Source organism: Esox lucius, chromosome 10, assembly GCF_011004845.1.
Source record: "Esox lucius isolate fEsoLuc1 chromosome 10, fEsoLuc1.pri, whole genome shotgun sequence".
NCBI lineage: Eukaryota > Metazoa > Chordata > Actinopteri > Esociformes > Esocidae > Esox > Esox lucius.
The window spans coordinates 27,391,372-27,409,793 of record NC_047578.1 but is presented as its reverse complement, the minus strand read 5'-3'; the positions used below and the strand labels follow the sequence as shown (position 1 = coordinate 27,409,793).

Below are 18,422 nucleotides of genomic sequence, written 5' to 3'. Positions count from 1 at the left end.
ACACTCTGGACAGACTGAAGATTTCTTCAACAAGTACTTTCTGTAGTACATTTGAAAAGACAGGAAGGTTACAGATGAAGGATGGGTTTCTTGAGTAAGGGTGGAAAGATGGAATGTACCTTTCTGGTAAACTGGGACCGGCTGATCAGCGCAGTGATAAACGAACATGTTAGTTGACCAGGTTTTAAGTAGAAACAAGATCAAGGGACAAATGGTGGTCTTATGGTGATAATCTTAAAAAAGTAAAGCACTGATCAGATATGTTTGTTGTGAGCAAGTGTGGTCACTGCAACAAGTTGCTGCGAGAAAGTGTGGGCACAGCAGCCATTTGCTGCGATAAAGTGTGGGCACAGCAGCCATTTGCTGTGAGAAAGTGTGGGCACAGCAGCCATTTGCTGTGAGAAAGTGTGGGCACAGCAAACCATGAAGGTTTTATTGTCCTTGCATGAGTGTATGTAGCATTACCTTTGTTGTGATTGAGGTCTTCTTCTTCTGCTGCTTGAGTTTGTGCTGCTGTAGTGGCAGGGGGCTGGAGCCCTGGGCGTCTGACGAGCTAGACGAAACTTGCTGCCCCAGGTTGGGCGCTGCCATCTTGGGATGGACTGAGGGCGCTGTTTGGGATGAGGCGGCACTCTGTGGGGTCAAGGAGGAAGAGGAGACGGAAGAGGTGGGGAGAAAAGCCTCCAACATGGAGGCTGAGGAGGTGGGTTGGTAGGGCTGGCGCTTAGTGAAGGGGCTGTGGACCGTAGGCTCTGGTTGTGCCTTCATGTCTGCAGGGGAGAACGAAGGATTAAGGAACGGAAATAGTAAAAAAAGAAAATTATGATCGTAAGCCCAGCAACAGGACATTAAATTTGGGTTTGTTCATAACTGGTACCAGTCACACAAGCAAATTAAACTCTCCAAGACCAACTTTGTTCACATCCTTCATATTCAATTGTCTACCCTGATGCCAATTCCACTGCCAATTGAACCCTTTCTTTTTAACCAGTGGACAGATTAAGTGACCTAGAATGTCTATTAACCAGTCCACCTGGGAGAATTAAGGTTTCTAGCATTTTAATAGCTACAGTATTTTTCACTGTGCACACCTAAATATATTTCAAAGTATGCAGCACAAGCTCCATAAAATATATATTTCAACGGTCAACGCAGTGCCGTTAAAGTGGAAATCTACAAAAGTCTAATCTCTGCATGTTTTCTCACCATACTGGCTCAGCGCTGCGGGGCCGGTGTCCCAGGAAGAAGGACTGGTGCTAGGCTGTACTGCTTGGGAGTGCTGGGCGGCCAGCTGCGCTAAGGCTTGGGCCGTCTTGAACTGCTCCAAAAACTGGGAGCCGCTAGTTGTTCCTGTGCTGCCTCCTTTAGGGTCCCCAACCTCCCCAAAGCCCTTGCTGAGCATGTTCACCTGCAACAGAACAAAGTTGGGAGATGTGAAACAATGGTACAGCTCTGCTGGTATATTGCCAAAACACAAAGGGGCCATATGTAACACATACTACTAGCATAAATCCATCATAAAGCACCACAAAACATCTGCAGTTAATTTAAGTTTCTCACCAATCCATTTATCACTGTTTGGCATGCAGTCTCCTCATACTCACTTTAGATGCCTGCAGTACTATTCCCCCCACCCCATCTACAATAACTAATACTATCCCGGTCTAGTTCGGCAAGGGAAGAGGAGGTATTGTTTAAATTCCGTCTGAAGCAGGATTCATAGTACCCCTTCAAAGAGACTTTTACAAAAGAAAACAGCTCACCATGCTGTGCTGGGTGTAGGGGGTGCTGCTGGACGGAGGTTTGGACAGCGGCACACCCTGCTTGGAATTGCTGAAGACCAGTGACTGGGGGAGGGATGGGGGCTGACTGGCCTCCATTGGGCCTGTGGCCTCAGAGGAGGAGGATGGGGGAGTCTTCCCCAGCAACACCGCCAGATCAATCCTGCAGGGAGCAGAGGTCAGAGTTAGATAGCAGCACCCAAAAAAAATGATCAGATAGTGGATGTGTGTGATAGCCAATACAGCCCACCTCTGTCCTGCAGTGATGGTAGGGACATTCTCCATGGGGAGGGGCATAGAGGCCACATTCGAGGACGTGAAAATCTTGGTCTCAGACAGCTAGTGATGAAGAGAAAGACGGATAGAGAGAAATGAAATCACCACAGAGCATTTAAGCTGTTCTCAAACACTTTCATCAGAGGACCACTAGCCAATCTGTACTTGAAACATTCCAGAACTAAAAACTGAATTCACCTGACAACAAATCAAGCCCTTGATAGTCCTACATCAATATGGAGAGTTACTTTACAGCTACAAGAAAACTGAATGGTCCACATAGAGAACCAGTATTTTGCCAGACAAGAATGTGTTAGAGTGGCAATATTTGGTGTTAAAATATAAAATAAATAGACAGATAGCGTGGATTAAAAATGTCTAGCACAAATACTGACACCACTTAATAAACAACGTAAATTTTTTTCAATAAAAGTACTATAAAAAAACAAGAAACCAGGCAAGCCTAGTTCAGCTGGACCACAATAATGTGTTAATCGTGGCTGCCCTCTCTAGAATCATACCTGGGTCCCTCAAGTGAAAGGCATTGTCGTTTACCACTATGCCACCAAACTGCACACATGCCAGGCATTAGTATAGCCTCTTATACTATATTATTTTCACTTATTAACATCACGCCAAGTTTGAATATTTAGTTAGACACCATTAACTAGCGTTAAACTGAGTAACATTTCTTATTAAGTTTACCTCCACCACAAATAGCAGCTATGAACTGTATAACTTTTGCCACTGGACATTTTAAAAGCTTATTAGCAAGTAATGTCTCCAGATGCCATTATATTGTGTTAAACTGAGTAAGGTTTCTTATTAATTCTACCTCCACCACAAATAGCATCTATGAAGTTTATGGCTTTGATGAATGACATTGATACAATAACTACTGTATCAATATAGGTGACGATAACTGACTTTTCGTCAAGTGAAAAGAAGAGAATCGTGTAGCCAGCAAAGTGTTCTATCCTGAACAAATCCTAAAACAAAATTAAAAAATCCACCCGGAAATAGTCGCAATATAGTAACAGTTACATTTTAAGCTTCACATAACATATATACTCAAGGTTGTAGCCAGCGAGGTTTGTCTATCCTGAACAAATCCTCTTTTGCCACTGGCCGTTTTAACAGCTAATTAGCCATTTGGGAATGACATAGGTGACGATAGGGATGGCCATTAGAGGCTTCATTAGCGTTATTTTGCAGCAGGATATTATGCTGGAATCACTCAGATTTTCTTTATCACAATAAAAGACAATTGAAATAACGCAATATAGTTAATGTAGTCTGAAAAATAACAGACAAGAATAACATTGGAACATTTAACAAAATGTACAGACAAAATTGTTATCCATATTAACTTATATAGTTCAATGATGGCTTTTATTTTGAAAAAGAAAATCTGAGTTAGCACTGCTAACATAATATCCTGCTGCTAGAAGAACGGTAACGAAATCTCGAATGGCCATCTCTAAAGTTAACTTACTTTTTGTCAAGTGAAAAGATGAGAGAATCGTGAAGCCTGCGAAGTGTGTCTATCCTGAACAAATCCTAATATCCACCAGAACCGTTTTATTTTAGGCTTCCTATAACATAGCTACGTAAAGTTGTAGCCAGCGTTTTTTCTGTCCTGAAGCTCAGGCATACTGCTTTTAGACTGTTATGGGAAGTCAGTCACTCAGTCAGTCAGGGACGGATTCACTCTTCTAGGCCGGCTCCGCTTACGCAGTCCGGCAAAAATAAGTACTCACATCCTCATTCCAATCCTCAGTACCCCACTCTTCTGTAGCAGACCTCCATGCACCTAGAGGTAAGCAAAGAAGTAAACAGCTTAGAAAGAAATCTTGTTTGAAACCAACCAGTGGGGCATACCATAATGCAGCAACAAAAGTGTTAGGCCACTAGCAGTTAGACCCTTCATTTCAAATGTTTCTACCTTCAGCAGAGCCAAAGACCCTTAACAGAACAGGAAGTAATCAAAACAGAGATCACGTCGTTGTCGACTATGGCTTAACAGTATAGCAACCTGTAATTCCAGGAATGATTCATTGTTTCCAATTTTAATAATAACATTAAACACGAGACCTGCGAATTTCACTTTTTAAAGTTTGCTCTTATGACAATGGACATTTGTGGCCTAGGGTAATCAACCAGTCTAAACCGCTGCCCTTGGCACATGTGTACGAGACAACATGGGTTGGATTTTGGTCCACTACTGACTCACAATGCCAGTCTTTTTAACAGTTCTCTACAAGGGGACTGTCTTAGTCCTATGAATAAAATGTTATGGGTCCATGGTAAGATTTTTTTCCTGACAAATAAACAGAGGTTAAAGTGAACAGGCTCCCATAATAAACCTGCTTATCATTTGTCAAAACAAATGGGAGGTTGGATGTGACTGGCCACAAAAATTTAAAGTTTAACCTTACCAGGGGCAGATTCAAACTTGGGTTGGTAACTGGTTCCCTCTACTCCTGCCGAGTACTCAATCCCTAGAAGATAAAAGGAAACATTACACCTGTGGCAACACTACAGAACAGGTCACTGTCCAAAAGGTCAACGAATAACAAACTGTCTTTGAGCAGACACTTAAAGCAGCGGTAAAGCAAGCATACATTTCAAACATGGGTGGTCTGTGTCAAACCCACTATTCGGGTTGAAATGCTCTACCAGGTTTGCTAGAAGACATCAAACAGAAAGCTAGATGGACCATAATGCTGACAACACCATCCTTCAAAACTAAGGGCCAAAGCCAAGTTCACATTCAAGTTGGAACTATGAAACTCAGAAATGTCAGTTTATTAGTTCCGGGGAGCCCCATTAAGGCAGCATCCAAATCTGAAGAAGGTGGATTGGCCTAGGTTAAGTGCTTTTGGACTGAGGCTAGAACACAAGGCTGAGTTCCTTACTGGCTCCTTCCTCTGGCTCCAGGTTGCCCCTGTTGTTCCAGGTTGTTCCACTGCCGTAACTCTCCTCTGTCTGGGCCGGCTCGGCATAGTCTGCCGGGTTGAATGTCCTGAAAGAGAGGAGCCGTGGTTTTGAGAGTCACCGTTTCCTGTGCACCTACCAACTGGAGCATTTCACTGGGGGTGGGGGGCGTAATACTGTTGAACAGGAAGTGAGCGAGCGGCGAGATAGGAGAGGAAGTGACTGGGGAGATGTCTGTTAAACAGCGTTCATCTAAGCAATGTCAAAAAGGACACGTTCGATAAAGACTGGAGGACAACCAAAGAACAGGGGGGAGAATAATCCAGGCAGCGCTTTAACTTTCTCTGGCACTGTCTTGATTAACATCTCTCATAGGTCTTTTGACAAGTTGCGTCACAGAAGGCAAAAAGGGGAAAAGCACACGCGCTCCTAAAAATAACTGTTCTCTCGCTTGGTTCAGACTCAGGCATGTCGAAACGGTGAAGCCATATAAGCATAGGGCAGTTGAACCTAATGCAATTCAGTAGGTTCCCGGAAGTTTCCAAGATCTTAGTGGAACTCTTGACTATGTGTGTTTAAACTAGCTTCCATTAAAGACCAAAAATAGGGCACTGTAGATTATCAGGGAGGGAGACTTTTGGGGCTTGTGTGTACAGGTTCATCCCTTGACATGCAGAAGACTGCTGCCGTTTAACCCCTTATTGTGAAATTGGGGAAGCCCAGTCAGTTTTTTTGCTTACCCCGTTTTCTGCCTTAAGCCACACTATCTCCATCTTTCCCTAATTAGATTCAGCACAAAAAGAATCCCATCCCCACCCCGAACAGAAAGCAAGATTGACACACTTGACACACCAGTGGCGGTGCACTCACCTCTCGTCTCCTGAAAAATCATATCTGGGCCCCTTATCAATCTGGCTTTAGAGGAAAAACAACAGCAACGATTACAAGCAGCACAACAGGGACAGTGGGGGATGCAATGTGTGTGGTTTTGAGACTATATTTCTTTATCACTGGAACAGAAGAATGTAAGGGGGGGGGGGGGGAAATCACATGCATGGACATAAGTCATTACACTCCACACGCACTTCTGCAACACACGTTATCTGTGAGCGCCGCACTGTTGGGGCAGCGTCACTTTCTATGGGTGTAGCTGGTAGACTAGAATCAAAAAGGGAAACAGGCCGAACAAACAAGACGGAACACCGTGTTTTCCGTAAGTAATAGTAATGGTATTACCATACAGGAGGAGAGGCAACGGTTAGAACCAACAGAACACACTCATGCAAACACAGGCTCCAGTAAAGGCCGCGCAACAGAAGCAGCGGAAGCGACGCGCCCAGAGACGGACGCGTTAGACATCGCCACACAAACTGCCTGGCTGACCACTGACGCGAACCTACGGCGAGCTCCGGGTTAGTCGCCGCGGGACCAGGCCAAACTCACACACAAACGTCGCCCTTACTGTTGCCGTTCTGCAACAGCGAAAATGTCAGCTCACTCCTCTTACACTTCCATGTCCATACTGGAACCACAGATTATCCTTCAGAAAAACGCTTTCAACTTGGTTAAAATTAGGTACTGGCATATTGGTAGCCATTTAAAACACGTAAGAGTTGTTGGTTTTTGCTTTTCAAGAGGCTTACGATCAGCTCACTGGACCTTGATGTATCTCACAGTCAAGCCCTGTTCGCAGACATCACACACAAAACCAGGTGCTTCAGACATTGATGACCGTTATTTCTTTCCAAAGGGAGGAGATAAACATGCAGGCTTGTCTTTGAGGAAGCGTTAACCTGCTGCATCCCCTGGCGAGGAGCCCACACCAGCAGTGCCCACACCAGCAGTGCCCACCCCCACAGAGCCTGGTCTTTGACAACCCTAGGCGCTCTCACTGCGGCCTGAGGATGGTCCGAAAGGAGTAACTGTAGAGCCAACTACGGGTTACGATATATATTACAATAACAAATCAGTGGGTACTTGCCCTACAATTGGGTATTAAACAAGTGAACTGGATGTATCGTTTTCTTTTTGCACTTCACCCCCCACCAGACGAGAAACCCTCACAGCCAAGGTCAGTTGTTAACAGAGGCCCTAAAGCCATTAAGGTGTGGTGCATTGCTTAAGTGCGAATTGACAGATTCTTCACCATGTCTGCTGAGGAATCGTAACTAGAGGCTTTTCGGTTACTGGCCCGAATAACCACTAAACTACCCGCGCATAATGAGATAGAAAACATACATGCATTTCTTATGTAATGCAAATGATTGCTCGTTAGCGAAGCCGGTTTTGCTGGCAGTTAATCTAGCCACAGAAAACCTTGGCAAAGCATTAAAATGTGCATAGGCCTGAACACTTCTGGAGGACACCTAGGGCACTCAATGACCAGTGTAGGGGACACTGCATACTGACAGACAACCTCTCACACAAACCAGTGCCCTATTTAACCGAAAGGAAATGACAGGGAGCTAGAACACACCGGATCCCAGGGTCACAGAGAGCAGATTTTGTTCAATTGAAAATAATCCCCACCTGTATGGCGTAGAATCAATTTGACGTTAATGCAAAACTGATAGAGACAAAAGCGCACCAATTAATGAACATACAGGTTTAAGTATAGCCTATAAGTTCCCACCTGATCTGGCCAAGGTATAGTCTTGCTCTATTGGATTAAGGCTAAACAATAGGCTTGGGTCCCGCTCTCTGGTGACCATGGCAACAGGTAAGAGGGAAGCATAATTTCCCTCCGAGAGCAGCACAGGTGTCCACTTACCCCATGCCCTGCGCCGAAAACCTGCCCCCCCGCCTGCCTCGTTCCCGCTCTCCTCCTAGAGGGACAGACAAGTGATGAAGAGATAAAAACCTAACACTACTGGTATTGCATTGTCCCAGGATGAAAATTGAGATGAATGCAGGTCTCAGATTGGCCACCATTTTACAGCTCCAGGTTGCGACCATTTTGTATATTTGCACCTCCTACATGGTTGTGCAAGATCAATTTAAATGGTCAAATCAGTGCTACATGCACATTCTAGCTGGTTAGCTCACTCCAAAACCTTTTTGGGCGGCTAAAACCAATAGTTGGTCAAGTTATTACATAACCCAATACTGACTGAATTAAGCTCTTGTATAGGGTTGAGATACAGGACACGCAAAATAGGTATCTGCCACAAGCGCATAAAAAAAAGTTAATGACTTGAATTTACAGTTGGTACTGGGTCATACCATATGCTTGGAACAACTTTTCGTAACATTTTAGATTTGAACAAAAGCTTTTATAGGTCTAGACCATGGCAGAAGAGGTCAGAATGCCAAAACATTGATTCTAGTCTCAGCTGTACTAACAGAGCCAATGAAAAGCAAACAGGAAATAACCAGATCCCATGGACAAGGCAAAATAAAGTCCAGTGAAAACCAAAAAACAGCTTCAACTCAAACAATCCGGAATAAGCAAACCTACCATTTGCTACATTGATGCTAAACAACGTTCTTTATGGCGATCAATTTGTATATAAAACCATTTGCTGCGATTGTTTAAAACAGCTAACTTAAACTCAAAACGACACCTGTCTGTGACAGTGAAAGGGTAGTCTTTGTGACAGATATACACTCAAGATCTTAAAAGCTTATTTTTAGGATGTGACATTTACCACAGGTAAATGGATAACATAGTGATTACAACAACCTAATGGTTATTCTGTTTGCTGCTGAAAGAACTGAATACTGACAAAAAAAATTCTAAAAGAATTGATCAGATTTGAGCCCAGAGAGAAAAAACTGTGTTGTGTGGTAGTTTGAGCTACTTTGTTTGCTAACATTAGAAGCAGAGAAACAAATTTGAAATATTGGTTTCAATTAACAATGTAAATACAATGAAATTATTCATACAGCACTCGGACCTATAGGCCAATTTTCCTGCACTCTTCATTCATGAGGACCTGTACATTAAATGTCTGTTTAACTACAACAATTAAAATTGTACTCGTCACATACAAAAACACAAGAAATACATACGCAGTTATGCCAACAGGCATTGTCAGAAGGCCACAAACAGCACTCAAGCTGCTGGCAATATGATCTTCTAAATGTTCTGGCATTATAGCGCAAAAAGTTAACAACTACTTCTACCATTCCATGGGCAGCATGTATGGAAGGTATAGTTAAAATCATAAGGAATGCTGTGATATCATATGGAATGGCTAATACATTGCCCGGAACAAGTACCTATGGTAACAGTACACCAAGACAGAAGTACAGGAAAATTCATCTTCTTGAAGACCAAAAAAAATAATAATGTCAGAACACTGAACCATTCAAATGCCATTGTTTCATTGGGCCAAATCATACAGAATGGATGGGATTTACCTCGGCCTCTGCCTCTCCCCCTACGGCCTCGTTCTGTTCCCCTGCCTGGTATTCCACCAGCCTTCCCCCCATCCAGACCATTCTCCTGTCCACGAACTGGGAGCAGAGGAAGGGAGCATTAGAGTCAAAAGGGTGGAGTCAGATAGGAGGTTCCAAGTTAGACCTGTCAATAGTCAGTGTAATAGAAAAATATATCTGTAAACTGCATTTCTGTGACACCTGTTGTCGGTCTATAAACCTGTCCCACCCAACTTCAGTTCAGGGGCTACAACTGATGTGCTGTTATGACGTCCCATGACCCTAAAGGCAAAGTCCACTCACACTCACGCCCTCTGCTGGCTCCTCGGCCCCTGCGCGGGGCCCCGCCCCTACGACGTGCCACATCCCTCTCGGCTCCTCTCTCCCGGTTCTCCTTCCCTTCCTCTCCGGTCTCACCCTGCCCAGGCTCCTTTTGACCCGACATGCCTTTCTTCTTCCCCACCATCTCCCAGGAGTCCTGAGGAGAGAGGTGAGACATAGGCTCAATAAAATTGCATAAGGCCCAAATCCTAACTATTGAATAAGGATGCACCAATACTAGTATCAGGCTGATACATGGCTCATGTACTCGTACTCATAGAAATATGCTGATACAACGCGCCAGTACCACATCATGGAAACTGGAAGTGAAACTTGATGTTTGTGTTGCCTCTGGATGCATACGTTGAGAATATAGCACTCTGATTGGTAGAGTGGGATAACGGCTATGTCAGCAATTAAACAAGTAGAGTGCAAGCTCTTATCTGCTAAATTGTCAAGAGGAGGAAAAGAAAAACACTAATTTAACACAAGCATATATAACGTAAATAATATTATAATGTGGCGCACATTTAGAAAAGGTTAGCGCTTAGTTCTCTACGTTAACTTTTCTAATATAAAGAAAAGCTGATTTTTTTTATGTTATCGTTGTTAATTTCCTTTTGCTCATTAGGTTTGGAGAGGGATTGTTATAAATCGGGGAGGCAATTTGTGAACAGTTTCAAAGAATGATTGAGGGGGAGTAATTAGGTTATTAGGGAATTATGTAAAATAAGTACAGTCAAATAATGTTAAGTTGACATGGAAGAGAGAGATGTAAAGAGATTACGTTATTGCTACACAAAAAAAACGTTTGTAGCATGACATAGAAAAATAACTTTCTGTGAGAGTTTTGGAGTTAGAGTTTCAAGAGGCTGGTTAAAATGTTATGCTGAGGCTGTGGTGACGAGTTGTTCTGTGTGGCCTGTATGCTAAAGATAAAAGCAGAAACAACTAATTTGTCATTGGAAATAAAAACTTCAATGAAATGTACTGAAATTAATATATACATGACACGAAAAGGAAATTATTTTGTCCAGTAAATGTATTTTGGTTAGGTGATTTTTTTAATCCAGTCCCCTTGGCAGGTGAGCCAAAAAGTAAATTTCGGACATTGTATGCCAGCCATAAAATTGCTTCTCAACATTAGATCATTTTGTCATGCATTAACATCACGCCAAGTTTGAATGTTTAGCTAGACACCACTAAGCATTGTGTTGAACCGCATTAATGAACTGTATGGCTTTTACCATTGACCATTTGAATAGCTTATTAGCTTGAAATAGGCCTACTCGTTTTTTACTACAAGGAAAAGTCATAAGAATTGAGAAATTGCTAGTGAGACTGAAGACGAACTTCACACTGACAAAGCTATTTCATTTCATGGCACAACAACGCATGTTTTTCTTTCATTTGTGAATGACATTGATACAATTACTATCAATATACAGTACAGGCCAAAAGTTTGGACACCTCATTCAATGCGTTTTCTTTATTTTCATTACTATTTACATTGTAGATTCTCACTGAAGGCATCAAAACTATGAATGAACACATATGGAATTATGTACTTAAAAAAAAAGTGTGAAATGAACTGAAAACATGTCTTATATTCTAGATTCCTCAAAGTAGCCACCCTTTGCTTTTTTAGTAGTGCTGCAAACCCTTGGTGTTCTCTCAATGAGCTTCATGAGGTAGTCACCTGAAATGGTTTTCACTTCACAGGTGTGCCGTGTCAGGGTTAATTAGTGGAATATTTTCCCTTATTAATGGGGTTTGGACCATCAGTTATGTTGTGCAGAAGTCAGGTTGATACACAGCCGACAGCCCTATTGGAAAACTGTTAGAATTCATATCAGCTAAGTAAAGAGAAATGAGTGGACCTCATTACTTTAACAAATGAAGGCCAGTCAGTCCGGAAAATTGAGAAAACTTTGAATGTGTCCCCAAGTGCAGTTGCAAAAACCATCAAGCGCTACAACTAAACTGGCTCACATGAGGACCGCCCCAGGAAAGGAAGACCAAGAGTCACCTCTGCTGCTGAGGATAAGTTCATCCGAGTCACCAGCCTCAGAAATTGCAGGTTAACAGCAGCTCAGATTAGAGACCAGCTGAATGCCACACAGTTCTAGCAGCAGACATCTCTAGAACAACTGTTAAGAGGAGACTGCATGAATCAGGCCTTCATGGTCAAGTAGCTGCTAGGAAACCACTGCTAAGGAGAGGCATCAAGCAAAAGAGATTTGTTTGGGCCAAGAAACACAAGAAATGGACACTAGACTAGTGGAAATCTGTGCTTTGGTCTGACGAGTGCATATTTGAGATCTTTGGATCCAACCGCCCTGTCTTTGTGCGACGCAGAAAAGGTGAATGGATGGATTCTACATGCCTGGTTCCCTCCGTGAAGCATGGAGGAGGAGGTGTGATGGTGTGGGGGTGCTTTGCTGCCTTCAAAATTGAAGGCATACTGAACCAGCATGGCTACCACAGCATCCTGCAGCGACATGCCATCCCATCCGGTTTGCGTTTAGTTGGACCATCATTTATTTTTCAACAGGACAATGACACCAAACACACCTCCAGGCTGTGTAAGGGCTATTTGACCAAGAAGGAGAGTGATAGAGTGCTGCGCCAGATGACCTGGCCTCCACAGTCACCGGACCTGAACCCAATCGAGATGGTTTGGGGTGAGCTGGACTGCAGAGTGAAGACAAAAGGGCCAACAAGTGCTAAGCATCTCTGGGAACTCCTTCAAGACTGTTGGAAAACCATTTCAGGTGACTACCTCTTGAAGCTCATCAAGAGAATGCCAAGAGTGTGCAAAGCAGTAATCAGAGCAAAGGGTGGCTACTTGGAAGAAACTAGAATATAAGACATGTTTTCAGTTATTTCACACTTTTTTGTTAAGTACATAATTCCACGTGTTCATTCATAGTTTTGATGTCTTCAGTGAGAATTAATGTAAATAGTCATGAAAATAAAGGAAACGCATTGAATGAGAAGGTGTGTCCAAACTTTTGGCCTGTACTGTAGGTGACAATATTACTATCAATACAGGTGACAAAATTACACACTGTTTTGATGAGTACCTCTGTTTCATTCTGGATGCTGGAGCAGCAATCCATTCTTGTACTGTGGGTCTAAGTTTCCCTTGAATGCATGACTAAGTCACAGATCATCTGAAGTGGAAGTTAGAATTCACCCGTGTAGAAAGCTGGATGGCTAATGTTGGTTACTCCCTCTCTCACTAAGCCCTGACAAAGGCCACACTCACGGTATCTGGGCTTCCCTCCAGCAAAACATTGATGGCTCTGTTGACATCCCCGTTGCAGTCGTGCAGCGCAATCATGGACTCATCCTGGTCCTTGCCTGTGATGTCAATCAGCTGAAAAGGGGAAACAGGTGACAGTCTTCAGTGAGACTATTGCAACTTTCAGAAAAGCTTATTTATACTTCCAGCATTGAAGTGAAGCTAGGCTTAATAAACAAGCAAAGGGAGGTTAAAGAATGTTTGAGGCATCATGACCAAATACAAACAATAGGGGTTGATCAAGGCTGCTGGAATGCAACAAGTTAACGGCCAAGCCATGTTCTCACCTGCTTAACCTTCTCTTCAAAGTCAGCATCATTGTGGTCCGAAATCATCTGCGCGAGTCGGATCTGCTCAGCAGTGGCCTGTGAGAAGAAGAGTTGGGACACAGATTTAAACTTGTCTTTTATCCATTCATAAAACACTGGCTAGGTACCACTTTCCCAGCGCTACTAAAACTAAAAGGCTCCCTAGTCCTTAAACAGTGCACATAGGGCTCTGGTCAAAACTAGCGCAATGTAAAAGGAAATAGGGCGCCATGTGGGACACAATACGTTAACTCTTCCGGAACTACTTTCAAAGGGGGGTGCACTATGAAAACTGAAGAATCAGCCGGTGGGGTTTGGGGGCATGTTGACAATGTGCATAACATCCTGTTTGGGCAGCAGGGTCGAGGGCAGAGTACCAACCTGAGGCCTCTGCTTGTGCTGTGTCTGGCTCTGTGTCTGGCCTGTCTGTGTCTGCTGCTCCCAGCTGCCGCGGGCTCGGTTTCCGCCCACCGACGTCATCATTTACAGTATATACAAATAACAGTATTTACAAAGGAATAACACCTGAGAAAAAGAAGAGAGGTTCCGTGTGAAATTAACATTTTGAAAATCCAAATGACATTCATTAATTTTGGTGGTACTGTGACACAAATTAATAGAGTTGGGATTATCAACAAGATTGTAACTGACACGCTAATTATTACATAATTCATATTTTAAGGTAATAATGCTTGTTGAAGTACTGTGGGGTTTTATTATATTATTGGGCGGCCCTAATTAACCTACAAATGTGAGTGGACCGGTTCTTAAACCAGTCATCTGGGAATTCGGGATAGTGAATATAATATAGTGGGACCTGAAAATGTCGAAGGCCATATACTGTCAGAACTGACACTTCGATGTGGGACACATCCACTGCTGCTTACAAGTTCCCCATCCAAAAAACTATTATTTACATTTCGTTTTACACAACTATCTAGAAAACTACCGGTAGTAAAATTGGTAGCTTGTTAATGGCTACAATAAATACAACTTATTCAGGGTCGAATTCAATTAATTATACATACGGCAAATTCTGGCTACTGACTTGACACAGCCTGGAGTGCTCAGGCTAAATGGTAATAGCCGTCTTGCTAGTACTGTACCTATTATCAGGTTTAATGGTGTCGACGTACTTTAATTCTACGTAACTAACTAGAGAACGATGCAAAACATTTCTGAATTTGAAATAACATGGTTTAATTTATTTAGCTAGCTATTTGTGTATGTCCATGTTAGCTAACGTTACATAAATTCAATGAATATGTTTAGCTCAGGCCATAATGTTAAGGGCCTTTCAATAAATATGAAATGCTATTCGAAAACATAGATGCTTATATTCTCAGCAAATACGTTAATCGTATTTTTTTGTGAACATCGATGTAGTCGATGGGTTTCTGTTCTTCACCACCACAACCTCATGGCGAAGATTAGACTGCCTTTTAGCAGCCATTGCAGCTAGCTAGCAAGATGGTGGCTCTCTTAACCACCTATGTAGTTAAATGGTAAACATGGTTATTTGTCCCGCATGTTATAAGTAACGACAAACGCATACAGGCCACACATAAGTGGTACTACTGTACACTAACTCACACTAAAATCTCCAGAACCATTCTCAAACGCACCCCTTAGAAAAAATACAGATGAGATGGGTTATTGTATACACACGACACCGAGGCTCTAGGTAGGCCCGTAGGCCCAAATTAATGAAAATAAATAACAGGCGATATAACATTAACTACTGACCAGAAACCCAGTTGAATGTCTGATATCCTGCTACACAACCGACCAAGCGATCTCTCTGTCGACCTCCTAATCGGAATTCGACGAAATGAAACCCCCAAACCCTAGAATAATACACCTAGCTGAAGAAATATGCCGAACCGACTCGCGCAGACAATAAGCGAGAGACTCGGAATTTACCTGTTTCTTTTCCACTCTCTGATACCACGGATAACACCGTCACGTGGTTGATCGGCCGCTTCAAGGAAACTATACCCACGACACGTGATCACCCACCTCTCTAAAATAAAAATGTCAATAGTTATCCAATAAACAAATATACATTGAATATTTTTTATCACATAGTATGTAAAATAAATATATATAGCATATTTATAATATAGTATATTTAGTATATAGATATAGTAACATATATAGTATATTTTATCAATTATTTTGATTTATAGTGACTAAATATCCTACATCTCATGATTTGTGAATAGGTGTTTTTCTGAACTATATGGTGCACTGCAGTTACAGTCATGGTGTGGAGTGATAGATTGAGTCTAGACCCTAACCCCCTCAGAATCCAGCTCCTCTGTAAGTTTCTTCCGATGTTCCAACATGTAGGCATTTTTTATTAGCCACTGTGCATTTTGGTTGTTGATTGTTCTTTGGGGTTTTTTTCAGCTGAGTATCTGTTTTAGCACTGTGACAACTGCTAAAAAAAGGCTATATAAAATACATTTGATTAACTTAATTTAATTCTGGAATATGGCTGTTACACCAGGCTAAGAGCTATTTTCAGACATGACACATTGCTGAGTGCCTGGATACATCACTTTGGCAATATACCACAAATCCCAAGCATGCCTATTTCTATTATAAATCGGTTACTAACAAAATTAGAAAGTTAAAAAGTAACATGATATTGTTAAAATTTGCTTGAAAATCTAAATACAATAAAATTCTAGCCAAGGATAGGGCAGATAAACAATAGGCAAAACTATCCAGTTGCAATGTCAATTGCATTTTTCTCAAAGATGCCTAAAAGACAAATTACTCACAGTACATCAGTAAAATTATACCAATCTAAGTATTAAAAAAAAAAAACGCTCAACACTTGCCTCAATATGCCTCCAAATAATTCCCAAATGGCCCACTTATCTTGTGTGGACAGATTTTTGGAAGACTTAATCGTCTTAATTTGCCTCTTCCTTTCTGCAGCAGTGAACTGCAAGTTTCTGCAGTTTCACTATACCATCTTTGTTCTGAAGCATCAGCTAGATTCTATTATAAATTGGTCTAATTTAAACCAGTCATTACAGGGTATTAATTTTGCCCACCAACTTTACTAACAAATACAGTACAAACAAATAAATGTGACAGATGGATTCTACAATCTAGGGCCTAAATTTTATTTTATAGTTTGTGAGCACATGATATGGGTTTGGACACTTGTTTAATTTGATTAAGAAAAGTTTTCTTACAAAGACAACATTTCATGTATCGAAGTTGCCATGTTGATTGGATCATTACTGTTAGAAGAGTACATGTTTGACACAATTTTGGCTTTTGCAAATGTATGTAACTATTGTTCCTTGAGGAAGGGAACAAGGTGCAACATGAGGTGAAAAAGAACGACATGGGCCCTGATGAACCTCTTCATGTTCCGCTCTATTACTAAGGTGTGAAGCCTCAATTCCAAAGAAGACGGTCCCCCTGTAAGATGAGTTCTGCAACTAGGTTGAGAAAACTTGGAGTGATGCAGTGAGAGATGTTGGCGATTGCCAACCCCACAACAAGTGCGCCAGTCAAATAGTAGTGCCTCATCTTGTCTGTCGACACGTCGCTGTCCTGTTTGACATGTCGACAAACAAGATGGGACACTGACCAGAACATGCTGGCCTTAATGGGAGCATTGGAACCACTGAAGGGCTAGACAAATTAACCAAAAGCTGTAGGTAACCGAAGTGGTGTGCAGTTTGCATCACCAACCAAATACCCCTGACTGAGCTGGTGTCACAGAGACCCTGCCCTGTATAGGTTTCAGTATGCGTTTGCCATTTTATAGCATGTTATCCAGTCACAAATACATGTGTGCATGTATTTTGATGATATTCTGTGGTGAGTTGTGTTGTTTTAATCTTCCTTTTGTGTATTTGTATGCTCAACATTTTTCCTTGAGGCAACTCAAAGTCTAGTAATTGATGTCCTAGCCCTTGTATCGTGATTTGTAAAATTCAGCAATGAAGTGAGTTTCTTTCTTCTAGGTAAAACCATGTATGGCTATTGCCAGCTCACCCCACAGTAAAATTTGTGCTTTTGCACTTTGTATTAGTTTTTAAACACTGTTTGAGTGGTATGTGAACAACACTTTTGTTTTGACATGCTCTTAACCAAAATAACACCCAAAATGAAGAAGGATACAGCTTCCTTAAGGGAAGCGACTGTGGTTACAACTTTGCGATGCAAGACTTTGTCCAGTAGAAATGGGGATCTCTCAAAGGGGCCAGTGTCATGATGCATGAGAAGGACACATGGAGCAACTAATAAAGGTGGCGTGATGGGTTTAGGTCACCGGAGCTAAACCCATAGGTGGCTTGAACAGTTCATAGTTGCAGTTTCATTTTATAAACTGATACACTCCAGGCACACCTTGTGGGGATCACTTAATGTGAATCCACACAAGCGAGAACACTAGTAAAATAGTGGATCAAGCTTGGAAACCGTTCCTGACTTCTTCACTCATAATGAGCAGGGAGGCACCACCTGAACTCCAATGGAAAACGCTTTCCTAGTAAATAGAAAGTATTTTCTTACCTTTCTCAGTGTGACTTGGTATCCACTACCTCATTACGTTACTTTAAGGTGACACCAGGCCCTGGTTTGTTCATGGCTCTCTTGGACAGAGGCCTCCCACTGAACATCATTACAATGATTTAGGCCAATTGGGCTCCCTCTACGAGGTCCCTCTATGAGTATAAGTGGTAGGCTTTTGACACTTGGTGCTCGGGCATGGGCGGTCATGCGGTCTATATCTCGGTTGCAGATTTGCTGGCATTCCTGTAAGATCTTTTGAAGCAAAGATATAATTTTTTTCACTATTTAAATTTATCTGGCAGTCATCTCTGCATGCTCCAGAAGAAACAGAACAGTTTCGGACCTCCACGACTGGAGTTGAAGAGTCCACTTCGTCGTGATAGTGTTTTAATTATGTCTGAAAATTGTAAGGGATGTCACTGGTCACATGGTTACTCCCAGCCCTCAATGTGGGTTTAAACTTGTTGGGAGTGAGAAAGGGTTGGTCAGTAGTGTGGGTTGTTTGATTGACAGCTATATTGATAAACATTATGATAAACATATACATTATGTTATTTTGGCCATGTT

The 18,422-nt window shown here is 42.1% G+C and overlaps 1 protein-coding gene across 12 annotated transcripts in view; it reads right to left on the bottom strand.

The window, feature by feature from the left end:
- Positions 1–15,329, bottom strand: part of ubap2l (ubiquitin associated protein 2-like) — a 29,902-nt gene extending 14,573 nt beyond the window's left edge. For 7 of the 12 annotated variants that reach the window (XM_013135688.3, XM_020050286.2, XM_013135691.3 and 4 more), the window contains exons 1-15: positions 15,057–15,227; positions 13,692–13,835; positions 13,290–13,367; positions 12,967–13,077; positions 9,678–9,852; positions 9,357–9,452; positions 7,765–7,819; positions 5,865–5,909; positions 4,976–5,082; positions 4,496–4,558; positions 3,818–3,870; positions 2,032–2,120; positions 1,764–1,944; positions 1,207–1,408; positions 466–770 (exon numbers count right to left, since the gene is read on the bottom strand). In XM_013135688.3, coding sequence (XP_012991142.2) covers positions 466–770; positions 1,207–1,408; positions 1,764–1,944; positions 2,032–2,120; positions 3,818–3,870; positions 4,496–4,558; positions 4,976–5,082; positions 5,865–5,909; positions 7,765–7,819; positions 9,357–9,452; positions 9,678–9,852; positions 12,967–13,077; positions 13,290–13,367; positions 13,692–13,793 — 1,662 coding nt within the window. In that variant the 5' untranslated portion in view covers positions 13,794–13,835; positions 15,057–15,227. The other 5 variants (XM_013135690.3, XM_013135693.3, XM_013135689.3 and 2 more) reach the window with 4 other exon arrangements.
- Between the last annotated feature and the right edge of the window lie 3,093 nt (positions 15,330–18,422).